The 18,701-nt window shown below is 41.8% G+C and overlaps 1 protein-coding gene across 14 annotated transcripts; it reads left to right on the top strand.

The window, feature by feature from the left end:
* The first annotated feature begins 44 nt into the window (after nucleotides 1–44).
* Nucleotides 45–18,544, top strand: HNRNPA3 (heterogeneous nuclear ribonucleoprotein A3). 14 transcript variants are annotated; one of them, XM_081181984.1, is made up of 16 exons: nucleotides 313–467; nucleotides 4,231–4,330; nucleotides 8,290–8,412; nucleotides 8,582–8,728; nucleotides 8,885–9,095; nucleotides 9,763–9,852; nucleotides 9,934–10,026; nucleotides 10,122–10,205; nucleotides 12,001–12,150; nucleotides 13,520–13,645; nucleotides 13,730–13,804; nucleotides 13,891–16,644; nucleotides 16,729–16,793; nucleotides 17,545–17,608; nucleotides 18,071–18,142; nucleotides 18,403–18,544. In XM_081181984.1, the coding sequence occupies exons 2-11, from the start codon at nucleotides 4,268–4,270 to the stop codon at nucleotides 13,783–13,785; spliced, it is 1,143 nt and encodes a 380-aa protein (XP_081038110.1). In that variant the 5' UTR covers nucleotides 313–467; nucleotides 4,231–4,267; the 3' UTR covers nucleotides 13,786–13,804; nucleotides 13,891–16,644; nucleotides 16,729–16,793; nucleotides 17,545–17,608; nucleotides 18,071–18,142; nucleotides 18,403–18,544. The 14 variants fall into 14 exon arrangements, with proteins under 14 accessions (XP_081038112.1, XP_081038110.1, XP_081038103.1 ...); XM_081181977.1 differs by lacking the exon at nucleotides 13,891–16,644; XM_081181982.1 differs by having other exon boundaries at nucleotides 16,729–17,608.
* The last annotated feature ends 157 nt before the right edge of the window (nucleotides 18,545–18,701 follow it).

Raw genomic sequence — 18,701 nt, 5'->3', positions numbered from 1 at the left:
CGCCACACACGTCAGCCCTCCCTTTCCCACTCGCCGCCGCCGTCGCCGCGCGCGCGATCCCGTCCCACGTGCCAGCGCGCTCTTTGTCTTGGCCGCGGCGGCGCCGTTGGGGAGGACTGGGCTGAGGCAAAGGGAAGGTGGGTGGTGGTGGTGAGGGACCTTCCCTCTCACCCATAACCCGGAATCGGCCCTCACTCGTGGTCAGGCACGAGCACGAAACACGGCTTTCACCCCACCCTCCCCCCGCGTCTCGAGCGCCCTCATTAAACGCTCCGCGCTCGTGCACGCGCGCCCACCTCCCCTCCCCCTCCCGCTAAACGCCCGTTTATTTGCTGTTCTCCCTCCCGCCCCCGCGAGCCCGCCTTCCTCTCACGTGCCCCGCTTTTCCTCTGACCCGCCCCGCCCACCCTCTTCCTCTCGGCTCCATATTGAGGCTGAAGGAGGCTAAATCCAGTCACAAAATGGAGGTAACGTTTGTCGGCGCCGCCGCCGCGCGGGAAAGGCAGGCAGGCAGGCAGGGAGAGGGTCCTGCAACGGCGGTTGCGGAGCGGGCGTGAGAGTGGGTGGGTGGGGGTTGCAGAGGGAGCGGGCGCGTGGCGCGGCGTATGAGGGGCTCGCGGGAGGGATAGCGATTGGCTGGCTCGGCTCCTGGCCTTCTCCCCATCCACCCCCCCCCCCTTTCCAACCACCTCGGTTCTTGCTTTATCCAGCTGCAAACAGCTAATTATCCGAAATGGCGCGAGAGGGCGGCGGCAGTTGGGCGGGAGAGGCTTCTGTTGGGCGCCATTGTAACCCTGTGGAGAAAGAGGCTCGAGTTTGAGCGAGAGCAGCCGCAGGAGGCCCTTTCCTAAGTTGAACCCAAACCAAAATCCTTCCCTCAACTCTATAGTAGGCTTGAATATATATATATATATATATATATATATAGATATAGATATATAGATATAGATATATATATGCAAATTACAACCCGTGACTTGATCCAAGTGCCTATCACTCGATGGTCTCGCCGGTTCTCATTCGACTTCCCGAGCCACTTGTGCAGCTTTCGCCTTTTTAAAGTTTAAAAGTATAACCTTTCGAGTAAAATCCCACTGACTTGAGCGCGACGACGAAACACATCCTGAGAACCTGGCTGAGGACAACCCCCCCCCCCAAAAAAAATATGTATTAGAATTTGCTATATCTTTTAGCTGCATAACCGGTGTGGTTTTTTTTAAATGAAAATAAAATAGTTAACAAAAAAAGCACCCAGTTCCTCCTACACAGCAGCAGAACAGCTAAGACTAACTGCCTCCCATAAATCAATTATTCGGGTGCTTTCAGTTATAATATTATGGGATATCTTGCACTTGTCCACGTGGCCCAATGGTGCTTGAGATAAAACACGTTCTCTTCCCCCCCCCCCAATAGTTCTGAATAACTGGTGGTTTGACGTTGATTTTGAATTGTAGCTGTTCCTAATTCTGTCTGTCTTGCTGAGTATTTTGGTGGCTGTCACTAAAGCCAGTGACTGGAGTTTTCTGGTTCATGCAAACAACCAGGCCTTCAAATGCCTCTTTAATAACATTATCTAGCTAATTATCTTTCTCTACCAGTATGATCAAAAGCCTGGCAGCTGAATTCTGAACGAAAGTAATGGATTCAACACCCCATTGAGTGATTAGTTTTGTAGATGAGTCCCCTTTATAAATTCATTCTATCCTATGCTTTTGATAGAATTACTTGTGAGAAAGCTCCATAAGGTTCCAATTTAATTTTTATTATATCCATTCTGTAACCAAAAAATCAACATAAGGATGTGAATAAAATATCTTTTTAAGATTGGATGTGAGAAGACTTTCCAGACCTTGAAATCTTAAATTAGATTTAATTAAAACTGAACCTGATTGTGTAGCTTCAATGAAAGTCCTCCTCAAACCAATGCTGAACTAAAGTATAACAAGCATTTTTGTATGATGACATGCCAAATAATATTTTGCAAATCTGGAGACAACTATCCATGATTAAAACCTTTGCACATGTAGACTTGAAATGTCAAACACATGTTGCTTCAAAAAAAACTATAACAATGTTGTGCTCTACATTGCATTCTGGTTTTTGTTTTTTAAAATTTCTAGCTGACATACAGATTTTATCTGTTATCCTATTAAGCTTCAGAAACACTTAATCAGGCACCCCCAACCTTCGGCCCTCCAGATGTTTTGGACTACAGTTCCCATCATCCCTGACCACTGGTCCTGTTAGCTAGGGATCATGGGAGTTGTAGGCCAAAACATCTGGAGGGCCGCAGGTTGGGGATTCCTGCACTTGATGGTATATAACACTTGTTGTTTTGTACATGAAAATTAGAAATAACCTTCTGGAACATCTAAGTATTATTTATGTGACTTAGCAGTCTTGCCTAATCCTGTTTACCTGTAGCAGGAAAAGGGCTTTGTATTGTACCTGTAACAAGAACTATATGCTGTTCATGATACTAATGTTCTCCTTGGCCTTCTTGCTGAAACGAGCTATGCAGGGTGTATTGGGGCTTGCTTTTTTGCACTGTTTCAGGGTTTGCATTCTCTCTATAGCTTTGCTTATCTAAGCTGAGTGTTAGGGACCTGGGTCATAGAATCGTAGAGTTGGAAGGGACCCCAAGTGTGAGGTGTTGAACCTCTTCAGTAGAAGCTACTGTCTGTCTTGAGTTATAAAAGGATTCAGAGAAGGCCTCTTGAATTTCTTGCTTTAATTGGCCATTTCTTTCTTCCATTATTTATATGTAACTGGTTTGGCAACAGCTATTCCCTGCAAAAAAGCAAAATTTAGAAGGATAAATGTCCCTGCTCAGCATAACAGGTGGGGGCTGATATTTTTGATCAAAACTACACCCCCTCTGCATACAAATAAATGGAGGACATAATTGCTAGATTTGACCTAACACAGCCCCGCAACTTGCAATAGTAGCATAATTGCAATGAACTACATTGCAGGCCTGTTGTAAGCCACTTCTTCTGTCCAACTTGGGCTGTATCCACCACCCTGTTTTGCAACACCACCAGACCACACTGCAGGGTTGTTGAAAACAATGCAGCCTTCAATTATGAGGAGTGAAACACTGGAGGGTTGTCCTAAATCACTCTCCCAGCCAGCCCCTCTCCAACCTGAATTATGGGGAGAATTGCATTGGCAGGGCTAATTATTTAAATGTAGTGTTTCACAGGAAATAGGTCGTGAGGCTAGAAAGATAAGCAGCGCCTCTGTTTGCTGGCACTTTGTAAGGCAATGCACATGCTAGTGCCCGAAACTGGGGGCTTCTCTGTTGAGTTGTTATGGGCACCTTTATCCTGCCGAGGGATTTTTAAATTATTGCTTCTCTGTGAGAAGCAGGAAATGGCGCATCTAGGCAACAACATGGCCATCGCTGTGAGATAGATATCTGAATCTATATCAAGGATCAGAACTGTGGGTTCAGTGATACCCCAGCTGAAAGCAGGGAAACAAGGACGTCAATCCCTCCCACCCCTTTCTTTAAGCCGCTGGCCTAGTAAAAAAGGCCGCCTCTGCTTCAAGGACCCGGATGTCTCGCAGGAACGAGAGGCGCCAGGTTTGAAGGCAAAGTAGCTGTGACGTAAGCCTTGTATGGAGAGGCAGGTTTGGTGGACTCAGACAACACAATGAGGAGGAGAGGCGGAAGAGCCTAGGCGCTGGCATAGGGGTGAGAGAAAGGGCGCTGGCTGGCTGTTAAAGGGAGACTGGGCTCTTGATTCCTTCCCGCTCCTCCACCAGGCCTTCCTTCAGTCAGTGGACTATAGGGGTTGAAGCACAGAGACCTGCCTTTAAACTAATCTCGGGTACTCTAAAGCATGTTTAAACACATCTGAACAGTGTCTGATTGGCTTGCTATTGAATTGGCTTCCACAATAAATAAAGATACTGTCGGGTTTTTAAATAGTAATATATTTCCAGTGATACTGTCAGGTTATATGCCTGGCTGACCTATTCAGGCATTTGTTCCCCTTTTTTGCTAGCTACTGCTTTGCAATTCAGGGTGCAAACAGATGAGTTCCATATTTCAGGATAAATGGCTTGAGATTAAAGACATTGTTTCATTCTCTCATACAGTACCATCCCTTTAAAGTGGCTCCCATATGCTTGCTTCACTAAAATAAGCCATTTATTTGTATGAGAGTAAGAAAGTAAAAACTTTTAGGAACGGGTAAATTACTCGTGCTACTTGTTATCTAGGTTAAAAGGAGCAACTGAGTCAGAACGCTCTCCAAAAATGGCGTGTAAAGATGAGAGAGAGGCTGAAGATTACAAGAGGAGGGGAAGAAGATCTTCACAGGTGGAATACTTTATTTTTTCCTAGTTCTGTTACATGGGTAAACAGAGAATTCTTGCTTTCTGCTGCTTTGGTAACACTGTGTTTGCTCAGACGCTACATTGCATTCTTCTCTTCTGCTTGGCTCTTACGCATGTATTATACTTTTCATTCGCCACACTAGTTGGTGATTTCTATAATAGCTTCTATCTTAATACTTATGCATATTGAGAGTGTTACTATGAAGTCTTGAACTGGAAAACCAGCAGTGCTGTGTCTATAATGGTATAAAAGTGATCAAATTCTATGAACAGGCATTTTACTAAGCTTTTAATGGTTCTCCAGAAATACAATATACAGAAATGAGCAAGGACTGAGTATTGCCTGTTGATTAGGATTTAGAAATTTCGGACTGCATCCATTGTTGGATACGCCTTCATAAAAAGATACTCAGTATAGAAAACTAGTGTGTTGGGGGTAAGGTGTTCAGTAGTCTTCAAAGCAGAGGAGCATTACGTCATAGAAGGTCATGTCTGCAATCTTAAGAGTGTCAGACCAAACATAGGTTTACCATATGACTGAGAACAAGGCCAGATGCTGCCAGGAGTGGGGATGATCAATTTCTGAACGAGTTGTAGTGGGAAATATTTTAGAGCTCTTTAGCAATAAAGCTGTTTTTGAGAATCCATATATTTCCCTTCTCCAGTGCCCCCCATGACTTCTTACAAACTCTGAATGGTGGCTTGTAATGTATGGGGTTATGGTTTTAGTTCTGTGTTGTATAATTGTAGAGTTCCAAAAAACCACAAGATCTTACTGTGAGGCAGCACCATCCACCAACTGCCCACAGATGAATGGAATGCGTAAGATCTAAAGACATCCTGTTTGTGGAAGGCAGGAGGAACAAGGGAAAGCTAGCTGCCATTTTGCAATGAGTCCATCATGACAAAGGTCCTGCTTTATGAGAACTTACCAGTTTTAAGTTTTTTCTAGCTGCCCTCATCTTTTGGCAAGGAAGATGTGGAGCCCGTTCCTTGCTCTGTAGCTTGGATCTGGGGTGGGTATCATCCCCATAAGAGTTCTGAACATAAGAAGGAAGACCCCAACCTTGCTCTCCCAACTCCAAGCATGAATGTTTGGCTGTGGGTGACTTAGATGTAAGAAACACCTTGGATGCTTGCTGTCAAAGCAGCTCTGAAGAGAAATGTTGGGATGGGACACTTCAGTAGTAGAAATCAAGAGCTGCAAAGAGCCTCAAGGCCCCACCCAAATAAGGAGGTTGAGGATTGCCATTTTGTCAAATCTTGCATCTGGAGGTCCAGCAGGAGATCAGAGACTAAGGCTGTAGTCCTGCACAATTTAATCCCCACTGAAAACATTGGGACTTGCTTCCTGGTAAACATGCATGTTTCACAGCAAAGGAGAGACTGAATGACCACAAAGCTTCAGCTTGGCTACTAAAGATAACCAAAATTTGTGACCTTCTGTCTTCCGGTTTGGACCAATTTATACCGTGTCCATTTGGTAACCAGCTTCCATAATTCAGGTTTTACCTAGAAGCCCCCTAGTATTCCAGAATAGTTGCCATAAAAACCATGATGGGAAAGATTAAAGTCTTGTAGAATTGGCGATGTGAGCTATGCTTTTATGCTAAACTGTGTTAGCTAGGCATACATTTCTCCACTAATAATTAGGAATGCTGTGGGCGTCAGTTAAGAAGGCTGTTGCAGAACATTGTACTTGTTTCTCTGAAAACATGTGGCTGTTAAGCCTCTTGTGTAGGGACAAAATAAAATATAATTTAGGGAAATCTGTTACTTAGTTTGGAGTCTCCCCAGAAGAATCAATAGCTTAATTCAGAGAAATGTACTACTTTCAAGGAGCGATGGTTAAAAATACTGTTGATATTGGGGAGTTCCTACAGCATCTAACCTGCTTCTGAGGGAGAAAGTAAACACATTGTGAAGTGAGAGTGTAGTACATAAAAAAAGAAAAGGAAACATTTATATTTTTCTGTTCCTTTGAATTATAGCTCCTCCGTTTGAAGACTTTAACATTAGGCTTTTATTTAGTCTCTCATATACATCACCTGTAATAAAACATGTAATTTCTACCTGCAAACTAAGACACCTGAGGTTGCAGCTTAAAAGAGGAACCATAGGCAAATGAGCCACCATTACCAGTGCCCTGCTGGGATTGTATGAGCAGGGGAGACGTGAGGACAGAGCAGCATTCTTGTGCTTCTTCATCCTTCCCTGAGGTTTTATTTTCATGCCCCATAAAATTCATTACACCAGTTCCAGAGCTGTCAGTCACCTCCCTAGTTTGGGTGTGTGTATAGAGGAACTGGGAAGGGTATGGAACTGTTGGAGCTATAGCCTTCCCCCAGCAGGGACATAATTTTATAAATAATAGCTCTCGACACATTATTTATGCAACCTTAATGCGAAGTTCCTTGGGTGCTCGTCACAAAACGGTTCCCATGGGGGCGCGACATAGCAAAACTGATACAATGGAGTTTGCAGCATAACACAAAATGGTTGCCACATCTAAAAGAGCAGGAAAAAGATGACCACAGAATGAGGCAGGCATGCCCCTCATCAGTCTCTGCTGTGCTCAGTCACGGAGAGAAACTCTTGTTTGAAAGGGAAGGGAGGGGTGAGTGTCCAGCCCTGGCATCTAATGAAATGTGTAATGGCAGTGGAGGGGGGGTGTTCAATGTAGGAGAGACTGAGCCAGTGTAAAGAGGAACTGAGCAGAAAGAACAAAGAGTCTCTCAGGCACTGTGGATTTTTTAGATGATGTTTCTTAAGACCTTTTGCGGGTGCCGTTGGAAATACTGGAAGGCACCCTAGGCTCCATGAGTACCACATTGGTGGTCCCTGCCTTGGTACATGAAGTGTAAATGAGAAAGTGATATAAAATGGGTAAGAACATCTTGTTCCTTATGTTTCTTAGAATTGAAATACTTCATCTACTCTTTGGAATGATTAGGACTCATCTATATGGGGACAAATCCTGTGTCTCCTGAAACTTTTTCACTTATGCCATGCACAGAGGACACCTTTGTTTTGTAGTGCAATGGTGTGTTTCTGAGCCATAAGCAATGCAGTTGGCTATTTAAAAAATGCAGCAACATTCTTATTCCGTTGTGTGCAGATTATTCTGAACTTTACAAAGTTAAGTAGGACTGGATGCTCTCTCGTGTTGTGTAGCCTAAAGTTTTGTTCTTCCTGCAAAAAACAAATAAATCTGGGGGTTGAGATGTTAGGCATGGTAAGTAGAAAATTATAAGTACCGTTAGTTGATGTGTTTAGTGATTAGCCAACTTTTGCTAGAGTTGTATATCCTCTGAAGTTCACGACATGGCATTAAAGGTTTTTGGTTTGTTGCTCCTTTTAACTTAACTTGAAATAGTCAACATTTCTTTATATGCACAGACCAAAGACATCAGTTGATGAAAGTGTTAGATTCTTGGTTGAAGTTTATGTCTTTATCCTAGCTGCCTCTAGCACACTAACAGCACAGACCTTTGCATGTCTGCTCCAAAATCCCATTGACTTAATTTCATGTAAATGTGTAGAGGGTTGTACTTAAGACAGACTTGAGGGTAAGCACTGTTGAACATGATGGGATTCCTTTTCCATAAACTTGCCTAGAACGCATTGGATGGCTACTTTACTGAGTAAACATGCACTGAATGAGGCTGTAAGAACTGTTTATACACTATGTAACAAAATCCTGGATTTGCACCCTTTAAACTTGTTTATGTAGAAGTAAGTGTACCGAGAGCCAATTGAGTTTATTATTTATTTAAATATTTGCAGACCTCACTTTTCATTAAAAAATACAGCAAAGCAGTATAATAGTACCTAATTGTAGTGAAGTGTGATAAAGACAGTAAGTTACTGTGAATTGTGTGGGTGGACTTCACTGCAATAACACAAATCTCATACAGCATATTGAAACTTATCTTCTTTCAGGGCTACGATCCTAAAGAACCCGAACAGTTGAGAAAACTGTTTATTGGTGGCCTGAGCTTTGAAACTACAGATGATAGTTTAAGAGAACATTTTGAAAAATGGGGCACACTTACAGATTGTGTGGTAAGTGATCATAGCATTCAGTTTACTGTTAACAATGTTATGTGTGCTTACTTGGAAGAAAGTCTCACTGTTTCCAGTGGGGCTTACTCCTAGGTAAGTATGCACAGGTTTGCAGCATTCACAAAAGTCAGTGCCTAAATTATTGTTATATGCTTTAACTTTCTTGAAGGTGATGAGAGACCCACAGACAAAACGTTCCCGAGGCTTTGGCTTTGTGACCTATTCTTGTGTGGAAGAAGTAGATGCTGCTATGGCAGCCCGACCACATAAGGTTGATGGGCGTGTGGTGGAACCAAAGAGAGCCGTTTCTAGAGAAGTAAGTGAATATTTAAGTATATATACTGAATTTGTCAAACCTTAATTGTAGGAACTTTTAATCATTTGCAAATCTTTTTGTAAGACAATTGTAAGTATTTAGGCATGGCACCATCTTGGAAGGTTGAGATACTAAATGTAACTTGTTACCTTGTAGGATTCTGTGAAACCTGGTGCTCATTTAACAGTGAAAAAAATATTTGTGGGAGGAATTAAAGAAGACACAGAAGACTATAATTTAAGAGATTACTTTGAAAAATACGGCAAAATCGAAACCATAGAAGTAATGGAAGACAGACAAAGTGGAAAGAAAAGAGGGTTTGCCTTTGTAACGTTTGATGATCATGATACAGTCGACAAAATTGTTGGTATGTAATGCTTTCCTTTTGTGCAGCCTTTTTATATTTCTTTCAAGCTATTGTTGCATGGAACTTTCTCCTAGTGAACAAAAAAATTACTGTAAGAACTAGACTTCCTTTTGCTTTCTTACTAAATTGAATATATTTTAAAAGATTACCCTTTTAAAGCTCAATATAGCGCTGGGGGGTGTGCTTTTCTCTCCTGAACTTTTTTGTGTGGTGGCTTTCCTACAATTTTAGACCATGAGGAGCATGATTTGCCCCCAACCTCTCTTCAATCCCCCTCCCCTGCCTGAATCTTTCTATTATTATTATTAACATGTCTATTATTATTATTATTATTAACATGTCTTTGTAGTTACGTGTCTAGCTAAGAAAGACAGTCCAGTTTCCAGCCTGTACTGTTTGTTGTTGTTGATATGATATATTCTGCCCACGAAGATCTAGGAAACAAACTTCATTGCCCACTGTTTTCCTGACTTCCTTTCTTTGGCTCTTTGTGCTATGTGTCTTTTGTTTTATGGTATTTTTAGAGTTTCCTTTCCTGATTATAAGGAGGAAATAAAACTAAATAATACTGCTGCTCCTGTGAAAATATCTTCTGAATAATATGGCATAAGTGCTTATTCAATTGTGTGCATTTTTATAATAAGGATCGTTTCAAAACTTCTTTTAGTTCAGAAATACCACACTATAAATGGACATAACTGTGAAGTGAAGAAAGCTCTCTCCAAGCAAGAAATGCAAACGGCAACTGCACAGAGAAGTGAGTTTGTTACATAATAGCACAGCCTGTGGCGATAACTGCCTACAAGCATTTTAATAATTCACTCTCTTTATTCTTTAGGTCGTGGAAGCAGTTCAGGCAACTTCATGGGCCGTGGGAACTTTGGAGGCAGTGGTGGAAGTTATGGCAGAGGAGGAAGTTTTGGTGGCAGAGGTAAACATCTGTTCTTGCTTCTCCACCCCCCTCCAAAAATACTACCCTGAATTACAGTGCATCACTGTATCTTACACTTTTTGTTCTGATTTTAGGTGGTTACGGTGGCGGAAGTGGTGGTGGTGGTGGCAGCAGAGGAAGTTACGGGAGTGGTGATGGATACAATGGCTTTGGTGATGGTAAGGATCTAATACCAGTTCAATTATACTTGTGGGGGAGGGTTGTCAGTCCCTTAGATCTGCCTGGTGTATCTTAATGTGAGAAATGTGAAAGGGAAGCTGACAACTTGTGGACAATCTAAGTATTACAAGAAATTGGGTTCTCTTAAGTCATGATTGGGATGCAGGTTAAACCACAGAGCCTAGGACTTGCCAATCAGAAGGCTGGCGGTTCGAATCCCCGCGACGGGGTGAGCTCCCGTTGCTCGGTCCCAGTTCCTGCCAACCTAGCAGTTCGAAAGCGTGTCAAAGTGCAAGTAGATAAATAGGTACCACTCCGGCGGGAAGGTAAACAGCATTTCCGTGTGCTGTTCTGGTTCGCCAGAAGCGGCTTAGTCATGCTGGCCACATGACCCGGAAGCTGTACGCCGGCTCCCTCGGCCAATAAAGCGAGATGAGCGCTGCAACCCCAGAGTCGGCCACGACTGGACCTAATGGTCAGGGGTCCCTTTACCTTTAAGTCATGATTAACTTATCCCATGGGACTAAAAAAAACACCCTTATATCAGACTGGGTGATCACCACACTTGTCCAGGGCAGCTGATGGCAGGCTGTTCATCATTTAGATTCAGGTAGGTAGCCGTGTTGGTCTGACACAGTCGAAATAAATAAAAAAAATGTCCAGTAGCACCTTCGAGACCTACTAAGTTTGTTCTGAATATAAGCTTTCATGTGCATGCACACTTCTTCAGATATATCATTTAATTAGCCAGTGGTAGGTCTTGGAATGCGGCATTCCAATAAAGGCAATAGGACTGAGACAAGCTAGGATCCACTGATCCCAAACTGGTCTCACTGCTGTCATGTGATGCTGTCAGGCCCAATTGCCTTTCCAGCCTGGAATGTCTCCCCACCCCACCTTCCACCTTGGCCACAAAGAGTGGCAGGGCTGCAGATGCATTTTCTGTGTCATTCCACAAAGCCCTGCCACCTGGAAGGACAGTTGATTGTGCCCCAGCCTGGATCTAATCCAGTGTCATGAATCCTAAGTTCCTGTGAACAAAATTCTGCTCATGGGAGTGCCACCACCCCTGGGGGCAGGGAAGGAGGTCCCCTAAAAAAGTGCTCCAGGTAGTTGGGGAATCTCCAATAAAAGTTGCATAGGTGTGGCACAGAGGGCTACTGGTGAAATTGGCAAACACTTCCCCCTTCCGCTCGCTCTTTCTATTAGTAAGAGCTTCCACTGGATCAGATTCTCTTCTGTAAATGGACAGGCAACTCGGGATCTAAACATTATTTTTAGATTTGTGAAATGTATGTAACCTATTAAGAGACTTTGGAATTGCGTTATTGACTGCAGCCAAAATATAGTTGGGTATGCACAAAGCCTTCTCAGAGCAGGATAAATAACCAAAATATGGGTGATCCTCAAGCTGTTTGAATGACCCATGACAGATAGAGCCTCTGGTCCTCGCACTTGGAATACTCGGCAGTTTCCAGTAATCAAGTGATAAATCATGCTCAGTGGCAACCAGTCTTCATCTATGGACATGAAATGGTTTCCATTGATTGTAAACAGCAAATTGTGACTACAAATCCTTAGACAGTCATGGCTAAGTCATTGATTTTATTTGGACTTCTCCATTGGGATGACTTGATTGGTAGTTATTACCAAGTCGTAATAAGCCTTTCATAGTGGTTGGTCTCCATGCAGTATTGGTGATTCTTTGGATACTTCTTTACAGTTCCCAGTTACTTTTGTGTTTTGATCATGTCGTTTCATAACAAAAAATTCACATTTCTGTCACTTCTATTGATCTTTCTCAAGGTGGGAACTATGGAGGTAGTCCTGGGTACGGCGGCAGAGGAGGTTATGGTGGCAGCCCGACCTATGGAACCCCAGGTGGTGGATATGGCGGAGGAGGTGGAGGCTATGATGGTTACAATGAAGGGGGGAGCTTCGGTGGTAAGAATCCTGAAGTATATTGTGTTGATCCATCTGTTCTGCTCATGTTGGATAACAAGCTTGAGGCCTTTAGCCTGTCACTGTTTTTAAAATGTTGTGCAGTGTAAACTTCAGCTGAAAATGAAAACCACTTCCAAGTTCTAACCCCTTGAAATCACAGTGGTATGAAAGATATATGGGAAAGCTTCATGGTTCCCTGCCCCCCAGGCCAGGTTTATAGGATGTCTTCTTTAAACTATAGAGTTGCACTGGTAACAAGACTCCAGAGCAGGGGATCTATAGAAAGAGGGCTTGCTTTCCCACCTGAGCAACCTTCCAGTGGCTACATGTCAGTGGTGGACAGAGCCCAAGGCAAAAGTGTGCAAAGGAAAGTACCCCTGTAGTTTTCTGCACATGCCCTTCTCTATCCCCCAGCCAGGGGCAAAGAGCTCATTGACACATTCCAGCCAGGCAGAACCCTCAAGAAAGGTAGAAAGGAGGGCTAGTGAGCAATGTGACCTGGGCTGAGTCCCAAGGGCTGGATAGAGAGGCCTGAAGGACTGCGTTTTGTGCCCAGGTATGAGGTTCCCCACCATTGCTTCATACAAACATTCATTAAGCCTTAAAACATAATAAGGGAACAACTTCAACTTTCTAGCCAGCTAGTTCCATTGCCCAGAATTTATTTAAGAATCTATGTTAATGGATTCTACAAACTTTCCCTCTCTTACCTGAAACTCATTGTGAATCATTTACTGTTGTTGTTTTCTTTCTGCCTCTGCATTTTATGCTGGCATTGGAGTGTAAAGAGTCCAATCCATCTGTTCAGTGCTCAGATCTGGGGAACTTTGGATCTGTGCTAGTGAATGCCTTTCAGTGTGGATGGAATACTAGTCTCATTTTCTGGGACTGGACTACTGTCCGATAATCATTTTTTGAAAAAGAATAATAATCTTGTTCATACTTCTCTCAAGAAACTTTGAACTTGGTTAAGTTAACACAGCAGAATTTTAAGTATCCAGAGTTATTAATGTGGTTAATTAAAAGAACAGGAACCCTTAATGATTTAGCAAAGGAGTGAGCATTTTTTATTTCTCCAGTATAACAAAGGTTGGCAAGAACTGAACAAGAAATAAATTTTTGCATGTGTATTTTGAATGTTCTTGGGAACAATTGCAGTAACTCAGCCTAGCCATGATTATGTCCAGTTAGCTGAAATCCCATTATGTTCATACAGTAAATCTGGAGTTATGAAACACGTGTTGTATACTAAAGTGTATTTTGTGCTGGGTAGGTGAGTTAATGTGAATGAGTTGTAGTGCACTTGAAATGTACTTCTCAAATAATTCTTGATCTGATAAGCACAAACCTTACATTTTATTATTCTCAGGCAACTACGGTGGAAGTGGAAACTATAATGACTTTGGCAATTATAGTGGACAACAGGCCTCAAGCTATGGACCCATGAAAGGAGGTAGCAGTTTCAGTGGCAGAAGCTCAGGCAGTCCCTATGGTGGTAAGTACATCTTACTAAAGTACACATGTGTCTGTTACACTCCTAAAGAATATTTATTTCAACAGTTCATGTTCCCATTTTTAGGTGGCTATGGATCAGGAGGAGGAGGAGGTGGTGGCTATGGTGGAAGAAGATTCTAAAAATTGTAGCAGAATAATGGTAGGTATGCTACAAATACTTGTTGTATATGAAGACTATACAACGTTTCACTGAGAGTAATCCTTTTCTTATCCTGTATTCAACAGGCTACACAGTTCTTAGGAGAGAGCGAGGAGTTGTCAGGAAAGCTGCAGGTTACTTTGAGACAGTCGTCCCAAATGCATTAGAGGAACTGTAAAATCTGCCACAGAAGGAGCGATGAACCATAGTCAGAAAAAGTTACTGCAGCTTAAACAGGAAACCCTTCTTAAGGACTGTCATAGCCACAGTTTGCAAAGAGTGCAGCTATTGATTTAATGCAATGTAGTGTTTAGATGTACATTCCTGACTTTTTTTTTTAATTTGTTGTTTGTAGCTTTGTCTTTTCTTCATAAATCAGGTATATTGCCCTGTAAATTTGTGGTAGTGGTGGTAGTGGTACCAGGAATTAAAAATAATTAAGGAACTTTTAATTTTTTCCAATATTTGTGTAGTTCAGTTTTTTCTTACTGAAACTTCTTTAAATAAAGAAATGTAGTTTTAGGGTATATTCTTGCTAGGAAAAAAAATCAGTGCATTATAATCTGTATTAATTTAAACTATAGAAATGCTGAATCGTTTAAGAACCTTAGTTTTCTGCATATGTAACCGAACGAAATGAGTTGCACATGCAAAGGGAGAGAAGAGATGTTTGCATTAAAGCTTGTTTAGCTGTATAACTAGGAGTGAGTCATTTAAACTAGTGCTTGTGAATGATAAAAAACTTTACTTTCAAATGAAAATTCCAGATACTTCTGGCTTGTGCATATCTTAATTTGTAGCCTTTGTTTCTTAGCCTAAGACTTATAAGTAAATAAGCATTGAAAGAGATATTTTAAAGCTTTATTCAGTTTGCCTCCCATTTCATTGGTATATACAGGAACTACATTAAGCATTGGCAGAACAGGTTTATTACTGTTGAGGCTTAACACCCCACCCCCAACCTCAAACAGATTTAAGTGTGTGTGCACACACTCTTTTGAATTAAAACTTTGAAACCAATGACCTGGGTCTGTTACTTAGCTTAATTGTATAACTTCATTTGTATATATTTCTTCCCTCAAAACATGGATTCTTCTGTAATGGTCAATACTTCCTACTTTGTGTATTTCTGCATGCTCTCTTATCTGAAACAAACTTACAGCACAGGCACAATCCCTTCAAGTTCCTTGCAATTGGGTATAAATATTCTGACCTATGAACAAACCCAACACATTTCACACACTTTCTAATGCCTTGATTGTAGGCCTTGAAGGTGGTGTGAAAACCAAATGGTTCACAATCTAGCAGCAGGAAATATCTGGGCTGAACATGATATATATTTGTCACTAACAGGAGTATTGTGGGCTATAAATCCATACTTTTATGCATCAGAATCGTGTGGTCAAAACTTGATAAAATTCATAAGCAGAGGTGTGTGGTCTACTCCTTCACTTATCCAAATTTGTGTACAGCCATGTTCCCAGGCTATCCTTCTCAACCTGATCAGACTTCTCTTTTAACTATTGCCAGAGCAGTGCTTTCTGTCAGTACACATCCAGAAGAGTAGGGCACAGTGAGTAGAAGAAACTCAGACACTTGCCAGTATGATGCTGGATATTTTCTTCTGTTACTACTTCTCTAGGCCAATGAACAGTATCAGGTAAACAATTCCAGTATAGGAATGGATTATCAGACACTATAAAACTTTGCTCTAAAATTGTTGTAGGTTCAACCAAATGTGTATGTTGGGCTTGTACAAGGCATACAGTGGTGGTGGTTGTATAGAATTCTATGGTTAAATCTCAAAAAGTACAAGTGTGCATAAACAAGGGTCAAGCACTGATACAGCCTCAAAGTGCTATACAGTGGTACCTCGAGTTACAAACACTTAAGGTTGCAAACTCTCCTAACCTGGAAGAGTTACCTCGAGTTGAGAACTTTGCCCCAGGATGAGAATGGAAATCGTGTGCCGGCGGTACAGCGGCAGCAAGAGGCCCCATTAGCGAAAGTACACCTCTAGTTAAGAACACTTTCAGGTTAAGAAAGTTCGTAACTAGAGGTACCACTGTAATATCATAATAGCATATATTAAGGTGGGAATTGGGTAGTTGGCCAACAGGAAACTAGTGTTCTATAATCCAATAGGCAAAACGTGTAGAAGGGCATCATGTTGGTATTGTGAAATGGAATCCTCCCATTACTAAGCTGCATATGCAGATTTCATCTTAGAAGAGTAGAGTAGATGTAAACCACCCCTTTCAGGCCTACTGTTGATTGTAGGGGCAGAACCTAGAGGATGAGTTTTTTTGTTCTTGTGGGAGAGGGTGGGACCTTGATGGCACACAGTGGGGGGAGGGGGGACCAATTTTATAGTGTGTTAATCTGTTCTGCTATTCTTAATCATGCAATCTGTAAGTTGCCAGTTGTTGGTGCCAGTGACTTAGACCTAGTTCTCTGATGTGGAGAAGTGTAAGCAGAGGACAGCAATTAACCAGCTCTAAAGACTTTAGGATGTACCTCTTAGCCAAAGTGTGGATCAAAGGAGACTCAGACAGGACTTCCAGCAGCCTATTGTGTATGTGGACCAGTCAGCATATTTAAAGAATGACAAGGCAGCGACAGCACCAGCTTCAACTTCCAGAAAAGTGAAAGCATAAAATACTATGCTGATAGTGAGCAGCTTTCCAAAAGCTAGTTAAAACTGCCTATCACTGCTGAAATATCGAAGAAAGTCTAGCAAGAGTTCTTCACCAGTTGGAACCTCCTTGAGTCATAGCTACTTGAGTTCACCCAGTCATAGGTCTAGCATTTAGACCTGAAAGGAAGGGGAATGAGAATAGGTAAGGTTTGTCTCTAACACTTTTAACGAATTAAAAGAGCTACTCTTTCCTGAACAAGGTAAGAAAAATCTCTTTGACTTGCAGATTGTTGAAGAAACTTCTGCTTGACCAGATGTGGATTTCTTGCCTGTTGGAAAACCTGTGGCTTGGTAAGACTCTAGTACAATATAAAACATTGATGTGCCCATGACTGTATTCTTGGCTTTGAAAATCCAGCTTCTGTGATAAGAAGGAATTATGCAAAAACAAGGTGAGTGCCAGTACTTAATCATTGTACTTCCATACTATGAAATGTGAGCAGTGCAGCATTAAAATTTAAATTCTCTTCTGACTGATGTATAGGAAAGCTATAACTGGTGACTTTTAGCACTGATACACCTTTAGAAAACGTTTCGTGTTATTTTAGTAATGAAAGAATCCTAAAAGGTAGGTCAGTGTTATCCAGATTGCTTAAAGGTGGCTGAAGTGTAGTAGCTTGTCTGATGAACTGCTTGCTGAAGCAAGATTTTATCTGGGATTTAGCCTTGCACATAGTGAAATGGTTTCTACTAGATTACATCTTTTGGTAGTAATTTCCCACAACTTAATTGATAAGTAGATTTTTAAAATAAAGACTGTATTTCATGTTCATTAGTACACAGGTAACTCCCTGTTTCCGCAGGGCTTGCGTTCTGGGTCAAAGCACACGTCAATGGAGTGTGTATAAGCCTGCCCCCAGCCCTCCTTTTTCCTGGTCCAAAAGGACTTGTGCGTCAGTTGGATGTGCCTAAAATGATCACTGCCTATAATTGGATTTGGGCAAATCCAATGCATAAAATCAACCTGAATTCTGACCACCTTTGCACACCTTTTGGAACTGCAGGTTTTCTGTTGGTAATATTATTAATTACTGAATTTCAGACAAGAAAATAATTTCTTCTGGAAGTTGAGTACCTGATGTCCCTACCAAATAATTGGTTTTCAGGTAACCTAAATCTTTAAGAATGGCTTCTTAGTACTGTATCTTGGTTGGGTTTTTCCTGCATAATGTCCCATTAGTCTTGAATTTGACGTATCTCTATAAATACATAGAATTCTGCTTTGCCTTATTCTCCATCTGTGCTAGGTCTGTATGCTAATGGATGTAGGATCATGGTTCCATATCTTCTTGCCCTGTTGGGCACCCAGGCTTTTGTCAGCATCACATTCTCACTCCTATTCAACCATGAACTTTGGCAGGGAACATTTATAATTGTTGACTTCTCCCGTCTTCAAACACACGTGTCAAATGTAGTGCAAATGTTTAATGGGAGAGCACACAGTGCTACAAGGCCACGTCTCTTAATTTGCCTCTCCTGCTGCACTAGACATTGCAGTTTGCTGCTGCCGTTGCCCAGCACCAGAGTGGCAAACAGCAGCTCTGCTCATTTTCTCTTTTCTAAAATAGGGACTCAGCCAAGCTGCTTGTGTGCTCATTTTGCACCTTTCCGCCCAACACACAACAGAACGTAGATTTGGGGTGAGTGTATATGCTTCTGTTTTCTTCCTCCTCTAGTAGGAGGGTGCCAGCTCTGTGCCTAGGAAAGGAAGTCCTGAATCCTAGGTGAACTTGCTTATGTACTGTCCCAAAGCAGTCTCAGCTGCATGTTTAGAAGATTTGGGGAGAGAGGAAGTGCTAGCAGAGCAGTGTTCTTCAATAACTAGTTGGCGAAGATGGGATACTCCTTAGCCTTAACATTTTTAATGTGCTAAACTTTCATTTTCTCTTCTACTCTGCAGGGTAGAACAAAGACAACCATCTCCACAAGTTGAAAGATGATGTGAAATATGCCGATAGCCTATGATAGGTGAAAGTGATTAAAGTGTGTCATCTCTCACTCACCTTGTTCAAACACTTACAATAAAGTGTCATAAATTATGAGAGTTGGCCAATCTTTCCAATTGTATGTAGCTATTAGACCTTCATTTCTACATCACTGCCCGTCCATTTATTAAATATTTCCTTCCAGCTTCCACAAAGTTAAAATCGAAGAGTTTTGAATTACTCAAGTGAATATTGGTAACCTTCCTTTAGTTCT

Source organism: Podarcis bocagei (genome assembly GCF_964188305.1).
Source record: "Podarcis bocagei genome assembly, chromosome: 1".
NCBI lineage: Eukaryota > Metazoa > Chordata > Lepidosauria > Squamata > Lacertidae > Podarcis > Podarcis bocagei.
The sequence above is the reverse complement of the archived record's forward strand: the minus strand, read 5'-3'. Positions and strand labels throughout refer to the sequence as shown.